At 46.5% G+C, this 26094-nt stretch overlaps 2 protein-coding genes across 2 annotated transcripts; both read left to right on the top strand.

Annotated features, from left to right (window-relative positions):
• The first annotated feature begins 1031 nt into the window (after nt 1–1031).
• LOC119109205 (serpin B6-like) lies at nt 1032–10112 on the top strand. The gene is made up of 3 exons (XM_037232800.1): nt 1032–1145; nt 7185–7369; nt 8661–10112. The coding sequence occupies exons 1-3, from the start codon at nt 1127–1129 to the stop codon at nt 9603–9605; spliced, it is 1149 nt and encodes a 382-aa protein (XP_037088695.1). The 5' UTR covers nt 1032–1126; the 3' UTR covers nt 9606–10112.
• A 2604-nt stretch (nt 10113–12716) lies between these two features.
• On the top strand, nt 12717–20740 carry LOC119109207 (serpin B9-like). Its single transcript, XM_037232801.1, has 3 exons — nt 12717–12766; nt 17835–18019; nt 18637–20740. Exons 1-3 carry the CDS (start codon nt 12748–12750, stop codon nt 19576–19578), a joined length of 1146 nt encoding a protein of 381 aa, XP_037088696.1. The 5' UTR covers nt 12717–12747; the 3' UTR covers nt 19579–20740.
• Nucleotides 20741–26094: the final 5354 nt, after the last annotated feature.

Below are 26094 nucleotides of genomic sequence, written 5' to 3'. Positions count from 1 at the left end.
TGACGAATCTTCGCTGGATGACGCTATATTCTTGCAGCGTGCTTCGCTCCCCAGCGCTGACAGCTGAACTCGGACGAAGCGCCGCTGGATGACGCTGTATTCTTGCAGCGTGCTTCGCTCCCCAGCGCTGACAGCTGAACTCGGACGAAGCGCCGCTGGATGACGCTGTATTCTTGCAGCGTGCTTCGCTCCCCAGCGCTGACAGTTGAACTCGGACGAAGCGCCGCGAAACGGCCGCCAAACGAGTCACTGACTCATCTTGGACTGAACCGTACATGGTCATCGATGGTTCACATGTTGGGTGTGGACTGCCTGCTGACCCGGCGCTGGCGAAACTAGTCCCTGGTCCCGCAAGGGCCAGGCGCGCCCAGGGGCCTCTGAAGTTGTCTGTAATGGTTTGGAGACGCCCGTGGTGCTATGAGCCTTTGGCATTGACATTGGCCATGGCACTGGGTCGTAGTGCAGGTGTGTGTGCATCGCAGCGCAGGTGACCTACGGTGCGGCGGTCAATGACGTGTATTTCATGCCACCGTGAAAAAGTTGCCCTTACGCGTATTGTTCACTCAGTACTAGCAAAACCCCTGCAGAGTTAGGGCAACCTGGCTTTGAAGTCGGTTCGCGCTGTTCATTTTCAGAGGCGGATTCTAACGCCCCGCTTGCGGCTAATGTATTCCTGCTGGGGAGCGACAGAAGGAGGGTTGTGACGCAGTAGGTTTGCGCCGCTCCAACATAATCAAAGCTTGTTTTTCTTCCAAATTACGGCGACGATTTCCGACATTTTGCACCCGCCATCCCCAATAGTGGTGTGCTCTCAAACAGTGAAAACACGAGGCCTGCTCAAAGGTTGCAAAAGATACAGCGCAACGGCGTGCGGCAATAAGGCCGTGCGTTTGTTGGTACCGTTTGACGTTTGCGCTCGGATCTGATGCAATCATACAACGGTCAAAGGTCACGTCCTGTTGTCACTTCTGTCAGAGGTGGACTTGTCCGTCGGGCCCCCCGACAGCGCCAGCGCATATACCTAGGGTTCACGCAGCCCACAAGCTCATACCGACCGCGAGTGACGCGTAGCACACAGCTCTGTAGTTTTCTGTCTGCATTGTTTCTATTCAGTGACAACCGGAACATGGAGTGCATGAAGACAGGTCTGTATGCTCATATTTTTATGCCCATACTGTTTTCACGCTGGCATGATTATACCGGTACCTGATATGAAACCAACTTGGAAAGGCACGAAAACTGGCATACGCATCAGAGAAGCCCAGATAGATCGTCAGTTCTATCAAAATAGTCGGCAAATCTTGCCCCAGACACGTTTTTGTTTCGTCCTCGTCTGCTCGCTAGTCATTTCACGTTTTTGTTTCGTCCTCGTCTGCTCACTAGTCATTTCACGTTTTGGTTTCGTCCTCGTCTGCTCATTAGTCATTTCACGCTTTTGTTTCGTCCTCGTCCGCTCGCTAGTCATTTCACATTTTTGTTTCGTCCTCGTCTGCTCACTTGTCATTTCGCGTTTCTGTTTCGTCCTTGTCTGCTCACTAGTCATTTCACGTTTTTGTTTCGTCCTCGTCTGCTCACTAGTCATTTCACGTTTTTGTTTCGCCCTCGTCTGCTCACTAGTCATTTCACGTTATTGTTTCGTCCTCGTCTGCTCATTAGTCATTTCACGTTTTGTTTCGCCCTCGTCTGCTCATTAGTCATTTCACGTTTGCGGTACTTGATAACCTGGCTGCATAGGAACGCATTGACAAACGCAAAGTGACAAATATATAAGTAACGACTAAACAAGACGCTTTCGTTGTAAAAAAGCCGGCAATTTTGACAGAATTAAACACAAAAGTTGAGTTTTCTATCTGGTTTATCTTGGTTTTGTGAAATCAGATTTGGTTCTAAATTAGGTCTATGTCTCACGATGCTACCTTGTAAAGGGCTACTGTACCATTTCCATGCCGTCATATGACATGCCAGCCGATAAATAAAAAGTCCTCCATATATAAAAAATATATGCACATATGCACACACACACACACACACACACACACACACACACACACACACACACACACACACACACACACACACACACACACACACACACACACACACACACACCACACACACACACACACACACACACACACACACACACACACACACACACACACACACACACACACACACACACACACACACACACACACACACACACTATATATATATATATATATATATATATATATATATATATACCCTCATGAAAGCGTAGTGTGACCAAGTTAATTTAAGTATCGCAGTAGTTGCACTTGAAGTCAGATTGCCATTATAGCTGTTTTCCGACCTTTGTAAGCGGTGCCAGGTCCGCGTCCGTGCGCCCATCCCTGTTTGCATGTCGCTGCTTTTTTTCCATTTACTACCGTGCGGCATAAAAGTCGGAATCCCAGAGTGTTGAAGGAGAAATATCTTACCTTCCACTGCCATCCACCGTATAGCTGTCAACAAACGGGGTCTCTATAGCGCATGGAGAACGGACTCGCTGATTCCCGATTTTTTGCCCTATGCACTATTCAGTACGCGGCCTAGAGGGGTACATGGCGAGAGTGAAAATGTCCGAACATTGGGTCCATGCTTACTAACGCCTTACGCTAAGCTTCTGTAAACTATGTAAACGATCGCTGCTATGTCATTTACTGGTCAGTGTCGGGAGCGCTCAACACTGAGGCTGTGGTAAAACGCTACGACTTGGTGAAAAGGTCGGCAACAAAAATAGTATTTCATGAGGTGCCACTTGGTGCTAAAAGTGTTTCTGGCTGAAATTCGTTTTACGTCGGCCACGACAAAATACTGCAGCACACGTTGCACGGCACAACATGCGGCTTCCATAGCAACGCGTTGCGTCACACAATACTAGCACACCTTTACGTCAAGGCCCTTTACCGTACCTTACATCACCATGGTATCGTTGTCAGGCTTCACCCCATCCCGGCAACAACAGTACCTTACGATGTTCAGTTGGTCGCTCGACTCGGTGGCGGGTCGACGACAAATCAGTGCATTTCCAACGGCCCGCACAATCAGCCGATTCGCTGTTTCCACCAGCCAGCTATGGGCGGCCCATATAAGGACAGTAGAAAATGCTGAAAAGCATCTGGAGACGGCGCTTCATCTGGCCGCGAGGGTACGTTTCAATCGTTGCGATGCGGAGGTGCGCGGTGGCTTTCATTGCCATGCGACTTCGCAGGCGGCAGCTTCATAAAGAGCCACGTTGAATTTGTTTGACGTTGCTGATTTCGTTGTCGATGTCGCGATAGAGCGTCATGTCCTCATCGACCAGAGGCATGGGCATTTCAGAATAAGTCGGTGAGATGATCTGATGGAATTAGACAGTGACCTACGGTTATCTAGACTGCCTTTTCATAGCACAGAAGAGGCCGTTGACGCACCATAGCAGTTGAAAGCAACCATACTTACCTCCTTACAACAGAATCGTGGGTTCCATTTTGGAGGGCGATGACATTGGCGCAAGCAAATGGTTGGGAGATGAAAGTGGCTCTACAGGGACAATTTATGCCATTTTTCTTTTGAATCTATGTCCTCATATCAGTTGCACTGATATTGAGCGGCAATTTATTTCAGTAAGCATCGTCAGCTTGAAAATGCCAATTTTTACCAGTTGGACCTTTTATTAATATCAACCATGGCTCATAGACGTGAATATGATGGGCATTAGCAAGAGGCGTACCCAAGGCTCAATGGAGGAGCAGTCTTTTGCCCCTAACCCAAGATTTTTAGTTCAGATAACAGGAAATTGTGCATGATTTGGTTGCACACAATTGGCCTAGGGTTCAGTGAATATTTGACGTCCCTGTGACGAAAATTATGGCTACTTACCTGATACAGGACTCCTAATATAACAGGAATGGCTCTAGAAGAAACATTTTGCAAGGCTTCTTACCTAATATTGTCTGTGCCCCCATGAGCATAATACATGAATGCGTGTACTTTTGATATTTTGTAGGAGAGAACCGATATGATTTGCCTGGAGGAGGCATTGTACCGGAGGTATCTGCTTATATAAGAGGTGAGGAAGGGAGCCAAAGGCCTGACGATTTCTTCTCCCCTGAAGATGCGCTTATCAAGAGGTTTAGACCACTTTGCTTTAACGAGGGACACCTGTCATTTTATTTGCTTCTCATTGATTGAAAACTCTTTTATTTTGAGCAGTATAGTTATCATAGACAGCAAACGATGCCAAGAGAACATGAGCTCTGCGTCATCCTTATTTTCTTCCTTAGGTTTGCTAATGTTTGAACAGGAAACATGGCGGACGGGGGGGAGGGGGCAGCACAGAAACAACATTGAGAGACCCCAATTAACATTGGCAGGGGACAGGATTCTAACAAAACAAAAAACAAAAAACAAAAAAACAAAAACATCTGAATTGATCTTTCCGGACTATGTACGTCGAGTATCACAGGTTCCATTAACCTGTTTATGATTTAGTGTACCTTATTTAGTGTATTAGTGTAGTTAGTGTTTTTAGTGTGATTTAGTGTATTCAGTTATTTAGCCTATTTGGTTTGATGATCACGGTGGTACCGATGCGTGTCTTTTGGAATGAAAAGTGCCATTATCATGCACCAGCTGATTCCCCACAATCGGAACGCGCATTCGTTAAACAGCTGGTGTAAAATACATATAAATATGTCAAGAAAAGTGATCAGATATATTGCTTAAGAAAGGTAGCACGCTGCCATGAAACCACCCTTACACTTAAATGCAATTTACTTGCTTCATGGCAGTTTTCACGGCGCGGCAGTACATACTTTTATTAGTCTTTATAACAACATGTTTTAGTGGCAACTGACTGAATTGACCTGATCTGCGCTAACCACACTTAGAACGGGTGATTAAAAATGTTATTTATTCACAATACCAATGCTGAGCAAATTAATGAGATATGTGTACCGATATCTTGATTTGTATTCAATGGTGCAAAATCATGCTTTGCATCCTCCTACTTCAGCCAGATAACCCTGCTATCTATGATAACAAAATAGCAGCCAAATGCCAAATAGTTACAGAGGCTGCTGATATTTAATAACATACAACCAAAGCTTGGACAGTATCCGGCCTATCGGGAGGGTACCAAATATCTACTATTCGGAGGATACCCAAGTGGCGATATATGTAGGCAAGCTGCCTCCTGCCTCCTCTGGCTGAGAAAAATAAGGCTGATGCTACGGAGGAGCTAGCGGCGAAAGCAACGCACGCTAAAGCCAAAAAAGTTGGGCACCGTAGTCTTGTCAGAATATACAATATTTTTCAAGCTTTGGGCTGCAACCGTATCTTGTTAACATATTTTTGCTGAATGTGAAATAAATATATGAGCAAAATAATTGGTGCTTTTCATAAGGCAGTACTTTTAAGGGATACCAGGAAAACCAAAGTTCACTGCAAGAACTGTACGATCAAACCAGAAATACTTAAGCTTTGCAATGTAGGTAAGATCTCTAGTTTGTGCTAAATATGCCACAAGAGTAAAGGTATTTTATGTTTCAATATACGTTGTGTTCATATTTTTTGCAAGATAGTCTTAAGAAGTCGCCCACTTCAATTATACTGGCAGTATATATCGGCCGACAGTGAACAATTTTGTATATTCCATAGAGACTGGTAGAAAGTTTCAAGAACCGGCTTCGAAGGCCCACTCTTTCAATTATGAACCTGCCTCACCGAATGAGCTACTGAGACCACAAGATACGCCACAAAAGTCGAAAAATTCCCGACGCATAATTTGCACGAAAGCCTGTACCCGATCCACCGAGGGAGTTTTGCTTCGGTACACAATAAGGGCAGTGGATCGGCTCAAGACCAAAAAGGAATATTTTGTTTGATGCCGGGCTCATCAAAACTGATCTGATAAAATTTGATTCACAACTCTGTGAAAAGCAGGCCCTGAACGCCTTAACCCTATGGGCTAGTAGGAAAAGTTGTGCTAGTAGGAAAAGTTTTGAAAGTGGAACGGTTGTGCTGCTAATGTACTTTAATGGGGGGCTGAGTGCTCTTAGCATTAGCCCTCATAAAATAACTGGGAGAAAGGAGAAAAAATGCATTCATATTTTAGCTATATTTCTTCACCAAAACGATGAGTAGTGACATGAGTATCAAAATATCTATCTCTCCCTTCTTCTGGTTATTCGATGAGGAATAATGCTAACCATGCTACCTCATGTTAGTGAGGAATGCTCCTCCCAAATGCATTCCACAACCTACTGATTCGGTATTTTCTTTAAACATTTTTGTGACCTCACCTTTCTCTGACCCTAATGAATAATTCTTTCAGGACACTCTCACTACCTCTCGCCCAGCATTTGCGCAGCCGCGTTCAACTCAGTCTGAGCCCGCCCTGCAACCCAGTATACTCTTCATTCCTTCTAAGGCGCATAAACCCACTTTAGACGGGTATATACCGACTGCCGGGGTGCGGCGAAAGGCGCCTAGGCAGGCCGCACATGTTCCACCAGGCTTGAAGCTTAGTAGCTTGAAGTATTAGTATTAAGGCTTAAAGCCTTAAGTATGGCGGAGATATGATGGTAGTTGGGTTTGGGCTCGGTGCATACACGAGGCTTTTGTAAGGTGACAAGGCCTTGCATGAACCCGAGCATCGGATTTCATCTCCTAGTGCAGCCCGCCACCGGTTCCGATTCCGTCATGTATTCAGGTGCCCTAACTGTCGAGATTCCTCGCATTTTTCGTGTTTGTGGGAGCGAAGTCAGCCGCAGGTCAACAGTAAACCTGAATCCTCGTCAAGTTTCGAGGGCGGAAGAAATCTCCTTTGGGATTGGACTGTTCCCTAACCTGAGAAAACGCGCCCGCTTTCCTCGAGGCAGCAGTTATTCTGGCATAAGTCGAATGGCATTGCATAAATGGGCGCTCCAGCTGCGTACGTATATTGGAAAGTGGGGGTGGTGAGAGAGGCTCTCGGTGCTCGTCAAGAAAACCCAGAGCATGATTGTGCCTCCGAGCATAGACTGCATCGCCAATTTGTCATATCCTATTGACGATGCTGTCGACAATTTTGGAAGGAATTCCGTCGGTGACAGAATGCAAATATTTGAAACACCCCTGCAAACACTACTGATGTTCATAGCATGGATTTTCGTTACGAAATCCCATTTTATTTGCAGGCGCCGCATGGGTTTTACTGCTATTGGTTGCATTGACTGAAGCCAATGTCCCAACTGGCCTGGATTTAAAGCTGCTGAAGGCTTTGACGAGCAGTCTGAACAAGAACCAGGCCGTCGCTCCGTTCGTCATATCCTCACTGATGACGCAGGTCTGGCTTGGAGCCAGGGGCGACACCAGAAACGAGGTACGTGCCAGGTGACGAACTCTGCACACCGTATTACTGGCTTAGATCACACACGTACTGACGTGCCGTCTGAGATTGTCCAGTACACGCACATGTAGCGAGAATGCTGAGCCAAGCGGGTGCAAGATTGCTTTTCGGCTGCTTTGCTAACTGCCAATCCATTGGACGGCCACAGGGAGCCGTTAGCAGGCCCGGCTGGCCCGTTGTGGAAGGCTGGTGTTGTTGAAAAGTACGTGCGCACGGATTCGAGCGTAGTATTTGGGATGCCTGCAAATCCGGTAGACTGTCGACTTCACCACGATCACGGATTGATACAGATGCTAACTTTTTGCACGAGTCTGGGTTGCGGCCTTTTAAGTGACACGCAACTAGAACGCGAGAATAAAACACGGTCATGGATTTTTTTGGGGGTTTTGTCGGAAACCAATAGATGCAACACGTAGCAAATTTTAAGTATGTGGAAGTTTTGCCAATACACCGATAATATAGGAATTAAGTGTGTTCTCAATGTATGGCCATAAGTTATTGGATTTCTGTTCGCCATCTCCAGGATTACTTAGTTAAATGGAGTAGTAATGTGCTACGTGAGGCATTATCTGGCCATCAAGCTGTCTGGAAAACCATGACAATTTTTAAGTCTTGCCACGTCATTGGGAGGTTTCCAAGCACGTAGGAAATCGGCTTAAGACTGTGTATCCTATCGTAAAAATTAATTTAATGACGTTTCAAACAAAATGAACTACATTTACTACATACCCAGCCGTAACAACAATTTTGGGACTGCATATGTCACGAGCCGTCAGCTGATCACAAAATCGCTGGTCAGCCGCCGGTCCCGGGTCGGCTTGTGGCCGACCTGGCTACCGGCTAGCCGCCATCACTGTTGGTGGGCGATTACACAGATGACAAGCCTTCAACAGCCAATCGATAAATTTGTGGCAATTTCAATGGAGATTTATGTGGCAGCTGCAACACATGTCACACAGCATTCTCCAGCTACGTACGTGTTTCGGTTTAATGAAGCTCTGATTGCCTCCGTTTTGACGCTACGTAGCTAATTTTCTCGGGAAACCCAGTGTAACTTGCTGTATGCTTGTGTCAATTTTCGAAGTATGTCCTGAGCATTACAGAAAAGAAAACAACGTTGGAACATTTGGGAAACGAACTGCTTGATCAAGCTGAATGCTTAATGTATAATTCCACAAAATGGCTATCGACCATTCATTAAAAGTAACATCAGCGCCCTCTGAATAGATCGCTGCATTACTCTGTATGACTGCCTTGCCGACAGATGACACCAGTCCTGGGTATAGAGACAAGCAAGGGATATTGCTTTTTGAAAGGCTACATGCATGCAATCGAAGAACTCTCCAGCGGCATTAGTAATGTCACTACCGGCGTCTTCAATCGTATTTACTTAAGAGATAACTTCAACGTCAAGTCGAGATTTAAGCTCCTCCTGCGCCAATTCTACAGTGCAGATGTCAAGAAGTTTTCTTCGGCGACGCTGGCGGCCAATGAAATAAACGCCGACGTGGCTAAGGTTACAAGAAAACGCATCCAGAAACTAGTCCAAGCAAGTGCTCTGGAAAACGCGGCTCTGGTCCTGGTCAGCGCATTGTACTTCAAGGGCTTGTGGCTGACTCCGTTCGACAAGACCGTGAAGGAGCCGTTCCTCACGGCGTCAGGGGACAAGCAGGTCGACATGATGAAGCTTGAAACCCGGGTGCCGTATGTAAAGATGTCTAATTTTGATGCGATCGCCTTGCCGTACACGGACAAAAACTATGTTATGCTGATCTTGCGTCCACTGACACGTAACATGGCTGCCGTTTCCCGTCTGAGGGACTCTCTGGACTCCCTCGATGTCGCCGATATCATGAAGCGTTTGCGTTCCTCGTCCGTACAAATAAGTATGCCTCGTTTCAAGATGAGAGCAAATTACGGACTAGTGGGAACCATGTCACAATTGGGAATCCGCAAAGTCTTCACGCGGCAGGCAGATCTGGGTAACATTGCCGATAAGCCGCTAGTTGTTGACAGCATCATCCACAAGGTGTTTATTGAGGTGACGGAAAAAGGCACTGAAGCTGCCGGAGCGGCAGCTGTCGTTATCGGGATTACAAGCCTGCCGCCTCCACCCATTCAGTTCACTGCAGATCGTCCCTTCTTTGCCATGGTCTGGAACAAGAAACACAGGATCAACATGTTCGCCATGTTCATGACTTCACCGTAGACGTTTGGCTAACGCTATGTGAGCTGATCGCGAGCGACTTTTGTTGCACCCGTTGGTATTTTGTGAATAGTTTAAGCATGCTTTGGGTGCATTTCATGTTGCACCTGCTTTCGTTATAGGTCACGCACTGAATAGGAGACCTATTACCATTCACGTTGTGACACCCAAGTGGAAGGTTGCAAAAAGTCCTCTGATATCACAGCCGTGCCGTAGCCTTTAGGTTTCACTTGCCAGAGAATACTGGTGCGAATCTAGAAAAGGGTGTGCTCCATTAAAAGACACGTCAGCCCAATCTGAGTTTGTAAAATTTGCACAGTAGTTTTCTATCTTTAGAAGACGATGTTATGATTGCTTGCTGTGTATTTCAGATTGCTTCTAGTGCATTTCAAGCAGAACTGTTTGATGAATCTTTTCGTCTTGCGATGCACCACTGTTTGGTACAATATACCTTCCCCTCGTATTTGCGTCCGTGAAAGTGTCTGATTTGGATGCGATCTCTCTGCCGTGCCGCGATCAATGCTAACTTCGGCTCGACCGTCACCAACAACCAGGCCGCGTCCATCTGACTCATGCGTCTACTGAGGGTGCGTCGTTCTTACCCTGCGTCTACTGGCACACAAAATGACTGACCCCTCGCGTCATTTGATTGACTGTACGAATGCCACTGATGCCGTCAATATCATGAAGCGTTTGCGTTCACTGTCTGGTCAGTTGAGCGCGACTCGGTTCAAGATGATAGCGAACTACGAACTGAAGAAACCACATTCCATTTGCAAATTTTCAGACTTTTCACGTCGGTGGAAGATCTGGTTGAAATTGCCAGCGGGTTACAGACCGTCTACAGCATCATCCACAAGGTAAATATGCCGGTGAAAGGGTGAGGAGAAATGAATGGACGCTGCTGGAGCGGCAGTTATCACCTTCGGGACCAGGAGCGTGCAGCATCTGCCCATTCAAGTGCGCTGCGAATCGCCCTTTCTTTGTCCTTGTCCGGAACAAAAGCCAAATGATGAACTTGTTCTCTGCGCACGTTGCTTCACCATAGACGCATGGTAAACATTCTGCGCTCTGTTTTTAGACAGGTCATATGACGTTTATTTTATTAGTGCCGATCATTTAAGCATGTCGTAAGTGCATAATTTGCTACAGCCCCTGCCAATATGGCCCCGTGCCAGTATGAATGCCCAGCGTTGTACAAGTTGAAGCAACCGATTGGTAAATTGGAAACGATTTGTAATGTATAATGATGTATGCTTTATATTTCACTTAACATATAAGCTGGGGTAAGGGTAGGAAACCGTTCGCCACTGGCAAACACAGCCCACACTGGGGTAAATACTTCTTGTTTACCGTTGCGTCAGCTGTTTAAAATAATGTAACCACTCTTTGTCTTTCAAGATTATTGTGGTGTTGAGGGAAACGTTTGAAGAGAAAGGAGCACAGGTGTGCGTCATTTGGCGCTTCAGCTAGGTACCTTTTCCGAGAATATCATGGCATGATGTGCTGAAGGTAACGATATGATATAAACATACGATATGATGAATATGATCCAATACATGATGCTCTTATTCCATTAAGGCGAGAATGGGCTTCATTCACAAACCTATCTGGTAACTCTTCAAAATTCTCAGACTGTTGGTTACATGATTTACAACCATCTGTTGTCCGCATTGACCCACCCTGCCGGACAGGGCCAGACAGTGAAGGGAACCGGGAGGCGTGGTCTCGACATCTGGGGAACAGTGCCAGAGAAGGTCGTCTGTCTGCGGTCCCCTGAAGTGAACAGGAACATGGCATCACGGATAGCTATTTACGGGGCTGTGGCTCAGGTGGTAGAGCGCTCGCTTAGCATGTGAGAGGTACGGGGACCGATACCCCGCAGCTCCAAAAATGGAAGCTTTGGCACACGGGACATGTGTGGGAGGAAGTTTAGGGGTGAGTGGAACACTGCGAGCTGCACACATTCTGTATGTTTTTACGCAAGCTATCGAGATATTGCAATGTGCGACGACAATAACGTACTTGAGTTTAAGAGCCCAGTGCCAAGGCGATTCTTTAGCTTCATTCCATACATAACTCTATTGAAAACGCAGCATTTGGGGCTTCGGGGTATCGCTCTCCGTGCCTCTCACATGCCAAGCGTGCGCTGTAACCAATTTGAGCTCCAGAATTCTCTGCTATCGGCTCTCAAATGTGGAAATTATGCTCCGCTGTCTGCCCCGCTGGAGACCCCATTCCGGAGTGGCGGGCGGCGTAAGCAGCGCAGGATGGTCTACACCCTTTTATTTTCAATGGACCAAAGTTTAGTTCCAATTTAAAGAGTGTTCATGCTGAGATGACTAAGGGTTCATGCAAAATAATACAGTCTCATTGCACAAATATCTTCACAGAACTGATAGCATTTAAAGCACGATCACTTCTCGGACAGAATACATTTAATGACTAAACTTCTGAAAATGAAGTGTCCGAAATCGAATGCTTTCCCCTTTTTATTTTGTGGTAAAATTTAAGTGTAGCCCGAGGCCCGGAATATGACCCATATATGGTCAAAGCCCTCATGACTTGATGGCCCTTTCATGGTGATATCCTGGAGCCACTAGTACCCACAGCATCGCTGCCAACGCCCCTTCCACGCGGGTTTCGCCTGTGTTATGCATCCTATGCATCGCTTTTTCCAAAAACACAAATTTATCGCCCTACCGTAGTACATGTTTATCTTCAGCTTAAGTTTCAGTACTTGAAACAAAATGGCCTACCTTCCGAATGAATTTACGTCCAGAGTTCATCACGCTTAAGTTATCGTTGCGTTTTCGCTACCATTTAAGGGCAGCTATGTCACTTTTCAAGGGTGGATAACCGCCAGCGCGGCAGCGGGGACCGGGGATCATGAGCTCTGACAGAAATGTCGCACAAAGGCCACATGATGCAACCGGCCGGCCATCGGCACCGAGCCGTGCGCTGCGGCCGTCGGACCGCTGACAGTCAGGATTCAGGCGGCGACACATTTCTGTGGGGCCTGGACTCCACCGAGTGAGCGCTGCTCGGCGGTGGCTGCCGTTGCCGTTCTGCGGAGCAGCTGCTAGCGGCCATCACGCGACGGCTTTACCCCAGCCTGCATCAGCAGGTCACCAGCATCGAAGTCATGCTGCGTTCAAAGCAAGGTAAGTCCAAAGCGATATTCTGCGCGCGCAATTTTCTTACGACTCTGACACTGGCACGGGTGGCCAGCTGGTTACGACACGCTCGGGTTGGGGTGGGGCAAATTCGACCCTTTAGGGTCTGAAAAAGGGCCATCTAGAGAACCATCTAGGGGCAGCTAGAGAACCCAATGGACAGGGCAGTGTAAGACAGGACAGATAGGACAATAGGTCCATATGGACTTCCTTTTTCGGACGTTTGACCTATCCAGGTTGTACAACTTTGGATCAAATAGGCCAAAACGTCATATTTTGCAGAGGTTATAATTGCATTACTTGCGCCCATGAACTGCTGTATCATGCTATTGCCGAGGCCATGTTCAATAAAGAGCAATAGTGGCTATGTCGTCTTGTCTTATAAGCGGATTGCATGTCGCGGAATGCGGCCATCCGGAGATTACATCCATATCTATTTCCACGCAACACGCAACTTGCGAGTGAGAGCTTTGCTTAGTAGTTGTGGTTGTAGTAGTTGTGATTGTAGTAGTTGTGGCTGTAGTAGTTGTGGTTGTAGTAGTTGTAGTAGTAGCAACTTAGTTTTGGACTGCATGGAGGACGGCGTACAGCACTCTACTCTACGCAGCGCGGTTGCCATCTTCGACGCCCAACTCATAGAGTGACCTAATGGATGAGTTTAAAGTATCTCATATTTTTACGTAATTTGTTTCACATGTTGATTCGTAGACGTCCTCATTTGTGTTTTTTTCCCTCGTTTTGATTCACCCTATTTAACTCCTAATTTTATTTCATATTTAACCTAGTTTCCCAGTCAGGGCTTAAACGCAGGGCTTTCAATGACGTACACATTCCTTGTCGTCGCAGGTGTCCAACAATTGGCACAGAGGCTCCATCCAGCCCAGCAAAACGAACCCTGTCTGAAACGAGTTCCCGTTCTATACTGGAGCTTCTGACTGCCACTGGGGCATTCCAATGCCTCCTTTGACCTCTCATCGTACACTCTCAAATCCACTTTCGTTGTCAGATGGCCCTCCCAAAACACAAGACGCCCTCTTACATTCGGGGTCCGGTTTCTATCCTGTTCAGCAAATGCTACCCTTGCCGGCCCAGGTCACTGTCCGACATAGGACCCTCTGTTCGGCACTGTGGGGGCCTGATCCACACCGGAGCCGTATTGTTTCAGGGGTCCCGCCGATGTAAACCGCGGGTACCGACCGTTTCTCTGCTATGGGAATGGGCCCCCGGGCTCAGACTGACACGGAGCAGACTGGTGTGGTGGTCTGGTGCAGACTGGTGTTGGTGGTCTCTGACCAATATAGAGGCCCGCATCGTCCTAGGGTGTTCCACATTGGCACAAGAGGCCCCATGACTGATACTCTCGGGCCCAGCCATGCGGGTCGGAGTCCTCAATTTATCTCTGCCAGCTCTTCGTGCCCTCCAATCAAGCACTTAATCGTCAGGGCCGAGGGTATTTCGGTCCCTCTGCAGGCCCTAACGGACACTGCCCCTACCCAATTTGGGGTCCCTTACCTATACAGGATCCTTGTCAGGCACTCGGATTTTCAGACCGATACGGGGGTCCCTCATTGACTCGGGGGCTCGGCCAATGTAAATCGTTGGCCCGGCCTTACCCCTGCCTGAAAAATGGGCCCTGAGTCTCAGGCCTGACGCTGAATAATCTGCCGGTGAATACGCCTCCACCACAGCAATGCAACTTCGCAACATAGGCCGGGGGGTTGAGCGGGGAAAATTAACCATGAATACGCTAAACAATACGTTTCCTCCCCGGAGTTGGCCCACTTTTTGCTTAACGTTATGGACTTTGAGTCCCCCAAACCGAATAAGGAGCTACACCCCTACTCCAACACGCTTCCTTGTTCCATCATTGCGGAAGATGTTGACATTGGGCATCATCGTCATTTTGATTAGCGTCGATTGGCGGAAGCAGGTTCCGGCAATAAGCGTGGGGTGATTTTTTTTGGCTTCAGACGTTCTTAAACGTGTGCAGGGTCGGAATTAACGAGTACAAGATGTGTGCGACTATTAAAGGTTGCCACGCCCCCCCCCCCCCCGATGGTAAGGCGCAAGGCGGGGTGCTGCAGCAACTCTCACCATCCTCGCTATGCACGTTGTCGGGCGATTGCCGCTATAACATTGGTCGGCTGGTGTCGGTCGTCGGGTTCTCGAAGCTGTTTCCATCGATTATTCAACGTCAAAGTGGAGGTCAGCACATTGCAAGGGTTCCTCCAAATGTAAACGGCTGATAACCTAATTGCGTTTTTGGGTCCCATTTCGACCAGCTTCAGTTTTCATAATATGATAAAATTTGGAAACAGAATCACGCAACTTCTTGCAGCCTGGAGAACCTCTATCATAAGTTGTTAAGAAGTGCATTTGCGAGGATCATCATGCATATAATACGACACTACTAACAGTCCCGCACACACACACACACACATACACACACATACACACACACACACACACCACACACACACACACACACACACACACACCCACACACACACACCACACCCACACACACACACACACACACACACACACATATATAGATCTATATATATATATAGATATATATATATATATAATATATATATATATAATATATATGATAGATACATAGATATAGAGATATAATATATATATTTAGATATATAATATATTAGATATATATATATATATATATACATGAGTCATAGGGCTCACGAGTCAAAAGGCAACGAGCCAGAACTGAATTAGATCTTTGGTTCTGAAAGCTGTATGAGTCGTGAGTCAAATGATTAAATGCAAGCAGTGAGTCTGAACTGAGCTGAATCAAAACGTTTGGAAGGGTTGAAAGTCATGAACTGAATCGAATACCGGAATATGTAAGCCGGTGTCGAGTCGGTTGAATTTTTTTAGACGAACACGAGCCATAAAAATCGTACGCACTCCCTTGTTGGGCTCAAAAGTTCAATCAAGGTCGTTCAGGTCAGTGAATACCTCGAGCTTTATGACCTCACAATTACAAACGTGATGATGTCGCCGTAACCAAGAAACTCAAAATGCGTGCAAAAAGCTAACAAAAGTAGCCTTTTACACCCATTCGTTACACCCATTTACACCCATTTGTTGTTACCAAGCTACTAAAAGAAGCGTTCTAGTCAAACAGCTGTTTGCTTTAAATATTTACCTGTCCTTCATGAACAACTCACTGCCGATGACTTGTTTTAAGTCGCCTTTTCGATTGCTTTAATTTTCCAAGGCACCGTGCAAAAGTTGTTCGACCTCTTCTGAGGCTCCGTGATTGTGCTAGCTTTAGACGCTGGTGGTCACATGGTGAGGCTTTTAACCGGCACAGGTCGGTAGCAATGTTTTAACATTGTTACCAGGTGTTAACATTGTTTGTTGGTAACAATGCTAATATTTCGTATTGTTTTCCACCATAAGATTGCTTATTGCGCTATCCACAGCTATGCACAAATACAGCTACATTACACAACTATTCACTGATAAATAGGTTTCATCCGGTGTAACCAGCGGAGATGGGAGCTGAGAAATGGTCAAAAATTGCATAAAGTTCTTCATGGATGGCCTAATGGACGCCTTTAGATGTTCTCATGCAGCCAACTGCAACCCAGAAACCCTTAAAACACAATTTTGTCCCGGAACGACTCAGTTCACCCCGTACCTGAGCTTATCGCACCTAAACAAGTAACAAACGACACAAATCCGAGATAACGCTTTGCTTACTCAATTAGCGGTAGGACAATTTATGGGAGCGCTGTTGTTGGACGCAAAAAAATTGATCAAGGCCATCAAGGTGAGTGATCTACCTTGAGCTTTATTACCTCAACACAGGGAGTGCGGTGACGTCTTTATGGCCAAGGAACACGAAATGGGCGCAAAATTTATCTCAAAAATGAAGTTTTCAGCCAAATAACTGTTTTCTTTGAATACCGATCTGTCTTTTATGAATGACTCAAGTTCAATGACTTTTTTAGATCTCTTATTCAAGTGTAATTTCCAAGACACCACGTAAAAATTGCATGATTTTTTCTAAAAGTCTGTAGTGATATCGGCTTTCTGACATCGCTTGCCGATATAACGTAAATTAACCGATACAGGTTGTAACACTGAAGCGATATTTCTTAGTGCTTTTAACTATAAGATTAGCTTTTGCGTTGTATACAGCTATACAAAATTGACCTCACTACATTCCAACTCCCGGGCGCGTCGCTGCGTTTGGTATCACGATGAAAAACTTAAGAAGGGTTCAAGTTGATGCCCCATCCAGGCGCAGTGTTTATGTGCATCCGAGTACCCCCTTTTAAACTCTTACAAAAGATACGACAATTTGGAGATGCCGAATTCGTGTAAAAGCACGGCACCAACAATCTTACGAACCCACAGCATTGGCACTGGACCTCTTTTCCTCCCGTCACTCTTACACATGATGAGGTTCACGCGTATCAGCAGTAATCAGCACTGTATAAAGAAGGATTCGTACGTCTTGATAACGCGGACAAGCATCTCCATCCGGGCTTGTGTTTATGTGCATCTGAATACCCCTTTTTACCCCAACCTTCCTCCCAACCCCAACTGTACCCCAACTTTTCCTCTCACCAACGTGCAGCACTACTAACATCGGACACTCCGTGTTTTCGAGGGCAACGCCCCGCCCGTTCCAGCCTGCTCACCGTATCTCTACCGTCGTGCTAGATGACTGGCACGTTGAGAAGGCTAACTGGCACGTTATGAAGGCAAAGACTAACGCTAATAATTCAGCGAAGGCGGCAGCATTTTCGGATCAATGTCAGTACTACTCTGGGTTTTTGTTTTTTGCTCGGTGCTCTAATCCCTGAGCAATTCAGAATATGTTCCGTGCAAAACAGCACCATTAGCTGAAATATCCCAAATAAAGAATCGTTTACGACATCTTGCCTTGAGCGTTTCGTACACCTATAAGAATTGTTGCTGGGATGTTCACTGACGGCCAGGGCCGAGCCTGGTGAAACGCTCTAGCGAATACCATGAGTTAGGTGTTCATGACAAAAAATAATCCTGTTTGCAGGCGCCACATGCATTTTGCTGATCGTGGTTGCGTTGGCTGGAGCCAAAGTCCCAGATGGTCTGGACTTGAAGTTGCTGAAGGCATTGACGACTGATCTGAGCAAGAATCAGGCTATCGCCCCGTTCGTCATGTCCACGCTGGTGACACAGGTCTGGCTGGGAGCCGTGGGCGACGCCAGAAACGAGGTACGTGCCAGGCAACGAGCTCTATACACCGTACCACTGACTCAGATTGTAAACGTATTGACACACTGATTCAGGTTGTCAAGTACTCGTACATTCGTGGAGCGTGATAAGAAAAGTGCGCGGTGACCAAAAAAAGAACGCGAGGCTTCAATGGCGATGTGTTGAAAACTACAGTCCCTGCGACCGTTGCTACACCTACTGGGAAGCATTCCGCTCTCACAAGCACTAATCCGTGTAGGGAAGCTCTTTCTATGTGTTATCTATTGAGTGCTGCGACAAATTGGATGCAAAATTGATGTGTTTTGATACGATTGTACACATTTGGCTTATCCTTAAAAAGGTCTAGATGCAAACATCTTGGCGCACTTGTGTGCTAGTTTCTCCTCGAGCGGCGAGTAACGTTTGGGTGCACACGCCTTATTTTCATGGGTTGCTTCTGATCAATTCAGTGCCCTGTGAACCGCCACATACGTTGAAACATTTGGGATAACAGAACATTTTTCTATGCATTTTAGAGATGTGTATCTTAAGCATACGGCTTGGTTAATGCTACACAAAAAGAAACACCCATGTCTTTTGAATAAATTATCAATTTTGTATGAATCTCTTGCCCACAGATAGCATCGGTCCTGGACATAAGGACAGAAGAGGAACAACTTGTGATAAGTTACAACCGTGCAATCAGAAGCCTCTCCGACAGCCCCAGTAGCGTCACCACAGGCGTCTTTAACCGGATTTACATAAGACGTGGCTTCAACATCAATCCGGTATTTAAGGACATTTTGCAATATTACTACCGCAGTGACGTCAAGAACATTTTATCGGCGACGCAGGCGGCGGATGAAATAAACACCGATGTCGCCAAGGCAACGAGAAACCGCATCAAGGATCTTGTGTCAGCGGATGCTCTGCAGGAAGCGGTCATGGTCTTGGTCAGCGCATTGTACTTCAAGGGCCTGTGGCTGACTCCGTTCGACAAGACCGTGAAGGAGCCGTTCCTCACGGCCTCAGGGGACAAGGAGGTCGACATGATGAAGCTTTTTACCCGGGTGCCGTATGTAAAGATGTCTAGTTTTGATGCGATCGCCTTGCCGTACAAAGACAAAAATTATGTAATGCTGATCTTGCGTCCACTGACACGTAACATGGCTGCCGTTTCCCGTCTGAGGGACTCTCTGGACTCCCTCGATGTCGCCGATATCATGAAGCGTTTGCGCTCATTATCCGTGCAAATAAGTATGCCTCGTTTCAAGATAACAGCAAGTTACGAGCTGCAGGAAACGATGTCCCAGTTGGGAATTCGCACTCTCTTCACGGCTAAAGCAGATCTGTTCCCCATTGCCGACGGGCCGCTGACTGTCAGCAACATCATCCACAAGGTGTTTATTGAGGTGACGGAAAAAGGCACTGAAGCTGCCGGAGCGGGAGCTGTTACTATCGTAAGTACAAGCATACGGCCTCCACCCATTCAGTTCACTGCTGATCGTCCCTTCTTTGCCATTGTCTGGAATAAGAGACACATGATCAACATGTTCTCAGTGTACATGGCTTCACAATAGATGTGTGGCTTGCATGTTGGGAACTGTTCTGGTACAGCTCTTGCTTCGCAAGTGTGCATGGTGTGAGTAATTAAGAAGTGCATCTGGTGGTGCAGCTGCTACCAGTTCTGTCACGCACTAGAGGGAAAACTAAAACCCAAACAAATTGAAGTGACCAAGTTCACGGTTACAAAATACCAACTGACATGATCACCGTAACCTGTGTATTTAATCTTTCAAATAAGTTGGATACTGATCAACAAAAACATGCACTCAATGCGGTAGCGTTTTTGTCCAAAATTGGTTACATTTGTGCAGAAGTTTGCAACTCAACGTTGAGAAGCCGATAGCATGCTCGCTGTGCTGCAATGTATTTCAGGCAGAAATATGCCGTGAGTCTTTTTTAATAATTTAAAAAGGGAACGTAGTGTGCGTCGTCAAGCCTCTTTTTATAGAGCAGCAGCGACGGCATTGGTCACATTCTTTTCGTCTCTGTTCACACCACCGCTTGAGAAAATATATAAGCATGTTTTGTCGTTGTTTTTCACTGAAGGTTATTGAAAACTGTTGCGAAATGCACTAGCAGGCATAATCTGACGGCTTGATTAATGATAATGCTGCCAAAATGTATAAATAACGTTCACCTTCTTCAGAAATTGCACTTAAATCAGATTTGATCTACTTTTTCGTACCTCGGATCACTTTGAATTCCGTTGCTATTAGTAAGGTGGCCTTTGCAAGATTAGATAATCCAAGGTTATGCTAGATTACTTTGACATTTTTGACCCGATTTGACCATTTGATGGTCATATGATCGATACCTTTGCGACCCAGACTGGTTTGTATGGCCTTTCTAGCAGTGTTTTTCTAATCGACGCAACGCTTTTAGTTCTAAATAGAACCGGTCGGGCCAATGGAACAGCGGATTTCACCCAGTTGACCTGACATGACATATCACAGATCACACGTGTCGCTGTCCAACAATGTTTATGCCATGGACTTTTCCTGGAGCTGTTGAACACCGTCTTCGGCATTGTAGCATGCTTACTTTGGAGATGACAGGAAGGGTAAAAAGCGCTAACTTGACCTATTATGACTTGATTAGACATGTCAAAGGTCCCATTTCACATAGCTAAATCACAGCTATACACTACAGTTCGGGACGGGGCTTGGGGAACGTTTCGTAAGGCAAAGGTAGAAAACCGCCGTAGGGGGGGGGGGGGGGGGTTGACATCGCTGATGCATGAAAGCGGCGGGGGGTGATAGGTATTTGGTGCATGCAACTAAACTTATTGTATAGCATATGGTACAGAAAATGTGATGTTCAGTAGCACAACATGAGGAAGATTATTAATAATCATAGACATAGTCGCATGTGAAAGAGCATGCCACCCGGACGGGTCACAACGCTTCTGGACAACTTGAACAAGGGTTAAGCTGAATAGTGAATAACTGCCTTATCCCACGTTCCTGCCTTGCCATCGGCCACACAGCTTTAAAAGACAGTTTATGTTATGTCGGCATTGTCGGTAGAAGGATTCTTCTTTTGTTTTGTTGTATTTATGCCATAAGGAGAATATATAATGGGCTTCGCCACGCTCCTTATATGTAGCCCCAACTGGGCGCAAAATGGCTTCAGAAGTCGGCGCGCCCTAAAACACCAATCATCATCATTATATGCAGCCCCAGCGACTGCATCGACCACATTAGCGGTCAGGGCACTTAGCTCAGCCAGGGTACGGACTTCGGATCCCCGCGTGGGAGTCTGCCGCACTAACCATCGGCAATGAAGCCCAGTCGTTCTAGGACACACTTGTTCCAAGTGGATTCCCACGTGGGAGCCTGCCGCACTAACCATCGGCCATGAAGCCCCAGTCGTTCCAGGACACGCTTGTTCCAAGTGGATCCCCGCGTGGGAGCCTGCCGCACTAACCATCGGCCATGAAGCCCCAGTCGTTCTAGGACACACTTGTTCAAATGGATTCCCACGTGGGAGCCTGCCGCATTAGCCATCGGCAATGAAGCCCCAGTCGTTCCAGGACACACTTGTTCCAAGTGGATTCCCACGTGGGAGCCTGCCGCACTAACCATCGGCCATGAAGCCCCAGTCGTTCTAGGACACACTTGTTCCAAATGGATTCACACGTGGGAGCCTGCCGCACTAACCATCGGCAATGAAGCCCAGTCGTTCTAGGACACACTTGTTCCAAGTGGATTCCCACGTGGGAGCCTGCCGCACTAACCATCGGCCATGAAGCCCCAGTCGTTCTAGGACACACTTGTTCCAAGTGGATTCCCACGTGGGAGCTTGCCGCACTAACCATCGGCCATGAAGCCCCAGTCGTTCCAGGACACGCTTGTTCCAAGTGGATCCCCGCGTGGGAGCCTGCCGCACTAGCCATCGGCCATGAAGCCCCAGTCGTTCTAGGACACACTTGTTCCAAATGGATTCACACGTGGGAGTCTGCCGCACTAACCATCGGCCATGGAGCCCCAGTCATTCTAGGACACGCTTGTTCCAAATGGATTCCCACGTGCAGAACAGTCTGTTGTTTCCTGTACTACATTTGGCAGAATGATGAAACAGCGCCGCGTGTATCAATTTACATTGGAAGGTAACAAGAAGTGGAAAACGGATGTTTTAACCTTAACAACGATTTAGCAAAATGGCGATCACCAAGGTTCCGGTGACTGTTATAGTGAACAGAGAATGCAAGTCCTTTTATCACAAGAACAAGTTCGTCGTCGTCCGCGGTCGTTATTTTATCAGGTAAGTTATTCGCCGGCCTGTTTTTTTATCAACCAGTACAGAATGCTAATCGGGAAGATGTATTTACAGCCTCACGTGAATCGCAGACGATGAGAGATTTTCACGTGGTGGTCGACGTTAAGCAGACGCGACATAAGCGCATTTCTGTAGCCCCTCGCGCAGCGAGCAGCGTACCCCACCGAGCCACCTGCCAACCTTTAGCGACCGCTGCTGGAATTCACCCGATCGGTTACAGTTCAGACAGCGTCAAGTCAAAGGTCAGACGAGCAGAGCTTGGCTCTGATGTTAGGGCACACGTTACAGCAGACTGTACCCACAGTAAAGCAGTGACCGATTTTTCGTTTTGATGTACATGAAAACTGTCACAGCGCATAGACCACAAGAACGGACATCGAAAAGGCTATGGCCTACCTATCTACGGCCGATGGCTACGGCCGACGCCAAGGCTAAACAATGACAGCAACTCATCGCAACAACAGCAGTTACCTTCATCACACTTTACGCAGTCCTTGCGGAATATTTCACCACAAACTAAACTAAACATTGATCATCATGCCAGCCGAGTTAGAGCCTCACTGAAAGAGCTTAAAGCAAAACTGCTTAGCCCTGCTTAGCCCTGATACGCCGTTTTCACAATGCGGACTGATAGGGGACTTGATGCGACCACCCTGGTATTTCGAAAGTAAGGGGGATAGAGCTCAGTGAAAAACGCCAGTGGGCTGACCTCAACGAGATCTCGCGATTGGTGCCAATTTTTATATTGCTAGATCAATAACTAACTATACTAATACAATAACTAATAACTAACTACTATGCAACTAAAACTAAACCATATCTAACTACTATATAACTAATAACTTAATACTATATAACGTTATATAACTACTACAATAACTAACTATAGCAGGTGAAATGTTAAATTACCCCGAAAATGACACCCTTTCAGCTTTACATCATACCTGCAAGAACATGCCTTTTGGCGACACGAAACCTAAACAGGTGTGATCCTTGTTTCATTCTAAGTACAACGGTGTATACTGTTATGTGTTTTGGGCACCAATTTAGGATAACGGCTCCGTTAATGTAACAATGACGACCCGCCCAACGTGTTCCGCGATATCGTCTGCTGCCGCCCGCGCGCCCGAGCCGGCCATAGATCGCCTTGCAGTGTTTTCCCAAACCGCCGCTGCTCCAAAACCAGAAAAACTAGGAACTCGTGCTGGGTATAAAAAGCGCAATAGATGCCCTATCAGCTAACGAAAATTTGGGCGATTTTGACGCATGCCGGAGAGGTATGCTAAAAATGCCTTAGGGGGGCGCATCACCCAGGTCGGTCAGGGCGAGGGTTAACACGCACTCGGGCGTCCAGTTGGGTACCCTTCGCTTGGGTGGAGGTCAATTTGAACCCACCTGAGATCTCAGGAACTAAGAGGGCTAGATACACCAAATTTATAGGCTGTGTCGGTCTGTGTGTGAACGCAATCAGATCAAAATGTGAAATTCTTAGGCCATGACCCTCGGGTCAAACAAGGTCAAACAAGGCCAAGGTCCAAGTTGGTTTCCAAAGTGTCCCCAGAACCTAGACACCTGTTCTAAGCCAAAGATAACGCGCTCATTTAAGTTCGGTGACCTTATGACCTTTCTAAGGTCATGGTGACGGAAATAATAAAACACCGCTTTAAATTTTGCATTTGAATAAGCGATGCAAATTACGCTAGGCAGCATGTTGCTAAAAACGTAATCTTTGAACTGAATCGTTTTAGGTTAGTGACCTATAATGACCTTAAAGAAGTCCATGGAAGATGTCTCATGCGGTTTCTGCTGTCAATTAATTTGAAATGAGCGACAGAAACTATCCCAAACAACAAGCCCTAATGTGATAAAACAGGTTGGTTTTGACCTTGGCCTTTTGGTCTTCATACCTGTTCTTATGTCAGTGTAAATTGGTCATTCAATTCTTTTGCTTCTGAAGCTAGTATCTCAGATGTTTAGCATTCCCTAACACTTAGTTGTCCCAACAGATTGAACGATTTCCTAGAAAGTTTGACCTTTGCCTTTTGATCTTCATACCTGACCCTAGGTCAATGTAGTTTGGTCATTAATTTTTTTTGTTTCCTATGCAAGTATCGCAGAGACGCTTAGTTTCTCCGAACACTCAGGTGCTCAAACAGATTAAACGATTTCCCAGAAATTGACTCCTCTGAACTCATGGCCTGACTTTGACCTGCCGTAGGTTAGTGACCTTACAAGGCACATCTAATTTTTTGATACCTCACGATCCGCTATTCGATTGTCTCCAGCTATGCAAAAATTGGCGCGGCTGCGCTGCGTTGCTCGGGAAAAAATCCTGTAAAAACCTTCGGGGTGTCAATTTGACTCCCTTCCGAGCGCGTGTTAAGGGGTCATTCCACCTTTTTGTACTGTTCGCTTGTTGTTACATCAGAGTAGCTCTTTCCAAGGCGCACTTTGGCCTTGAGAATATGATTATCACATGATCCACGCAACGCACCGGTTCACGCTTCAACCAATGCGTTTCTCGGTGACAGGCCCTTTCACGCCGAATCAACCACAAACGTTCCTTTACTCGCCCCAGTAGAGGTACGCACGGTGGTCGTCATGACGACGGCGGTAGCGACTGCAGGGAAGAAGTGTAGTACTGTTACAAGGCGTTGACAGAGTAATTTGGACTCGAAAACAATCATGATTTACAACCATATTGTCTTGACAGCACTGCAGTGGCACTGTCCTGTGCTTTTACCAGACTTAACCAGTCATGAGGTTTCACTACAGTATGTTTTCGAGACATACCCCAAAGGTGGGACACTTTCTTTAAAGCATGCAAATATCACATGTAAAAATCCAGGGTTAACGGTACCCAATAAGTACGAAGTAATGTAAGCTTGAAGAGAGCATGCCATTTTTGTACCTGCCGCTCATTTTTGTATCAGACGTGTCGGATTTGATCGCTACTACCAGTTTGCTCGTAGTCCTTCTGAATAGCTCGGAATTGCGATTTAAAGTAGCTGTTCCCGCGGGAGAAGCTTTATTGGATTCCCTGCTCACCACCATAAAAGCAATACATTTCATTCGCCCTGCTTGTTCCAACGGGTACGCTCTGTATTGTTAGCAACAGCCTAATTAGTCACAATGCTTGCATATTAAATGCTACGGGAGCTTGAAGCGCTCTGTTTGGAGCAACAGATATGCAAACATCGGGCGATTGTTCCGCGAATTGAACGAAACGTTATACTTTAGCGTTGATTTCCCTTCTGTGGCGTTCACCGCCGTGCCTCTTTTCGAGACGCACTTTGCCTGTGGGAAACGAGTAGCACATGGTCTATAGCGACACACTGGCTCAAACTTCAACCAATGCGCTTCTCAGTAACTACAGGGCGGCGCCAGGATTTCGTCGAGGGGGGGGGGGGGCACGCAACATTGAGGGGCCCTTGGAGTTGGGGTCCCCCCAAAAATTATCCTTGCATTTCGGTCATCACATTTAAGACAAGTCGTATATATATATATATATATACATATATATATATATATACCTATACATAATTGTATGTGTTTACTTCTTCATTTATTTCATAAACACGGAAATCCCTCCTACTGTGCACAGCCCTGTAAAGTATACGCCTGCCACGCATGCATACGCATAGATATGACTCATTTTCTACAAATCATTTTAGGTGCTGTGATATTGAAGCTAAGTGTTTCGGAACAACAGGAAAAATAAACGAGAGCTGGCTGCTAACAACCACCGAAAC

Source organism: Pollicipes pollicipes, unplaced genomic scaffold (genome assembly GCF_011947565.3).
Source record: "Pollicipes pollicipes isolate AB1234 unplaced genomic scaffold, Ppol_2.1 Scaffold_7231;HRSCAF=8579_pilon_pilon_pilon, whole genome shotgun sequence".
Taxonomy (NCBI): domain Eukaryota; kingdom Metazoa; phylum Arthropoda; class Thecostraca; order Pollicipedomorpha; family Pollicipedidae; genus Pollicipes; species Pollicipes pollicipes.
Note: the sequence above shows the minus strand (reverse complement) of the source record. Positions and strands in the feature narration are given on the sequence as shown.

What these genes read in the sequence shown, in the direction of transcription:
- LOC119109205 (XM_037232800.1), top strand. An exon ending in GGGGCGACACCAGAAACGAG is followed by an intron (nt 7,370 to 8,660) that starts GTACGTGCCAGG and finishes CCTTGCCGACAG; the next exon opens with ATGACACCAGTCCTGGGTAT.
- LOC119109207 (XM_037232801.1), top strand. An exon ending in TGGGCGACGCCAGAAACGAG is followed by an intron (nt 18,020 to 18,636) that starts GTACGTGCCAGG and finishes TCTTGCCCACAG; the next exon opens with ATAGCATCGGTCCTGGACAT.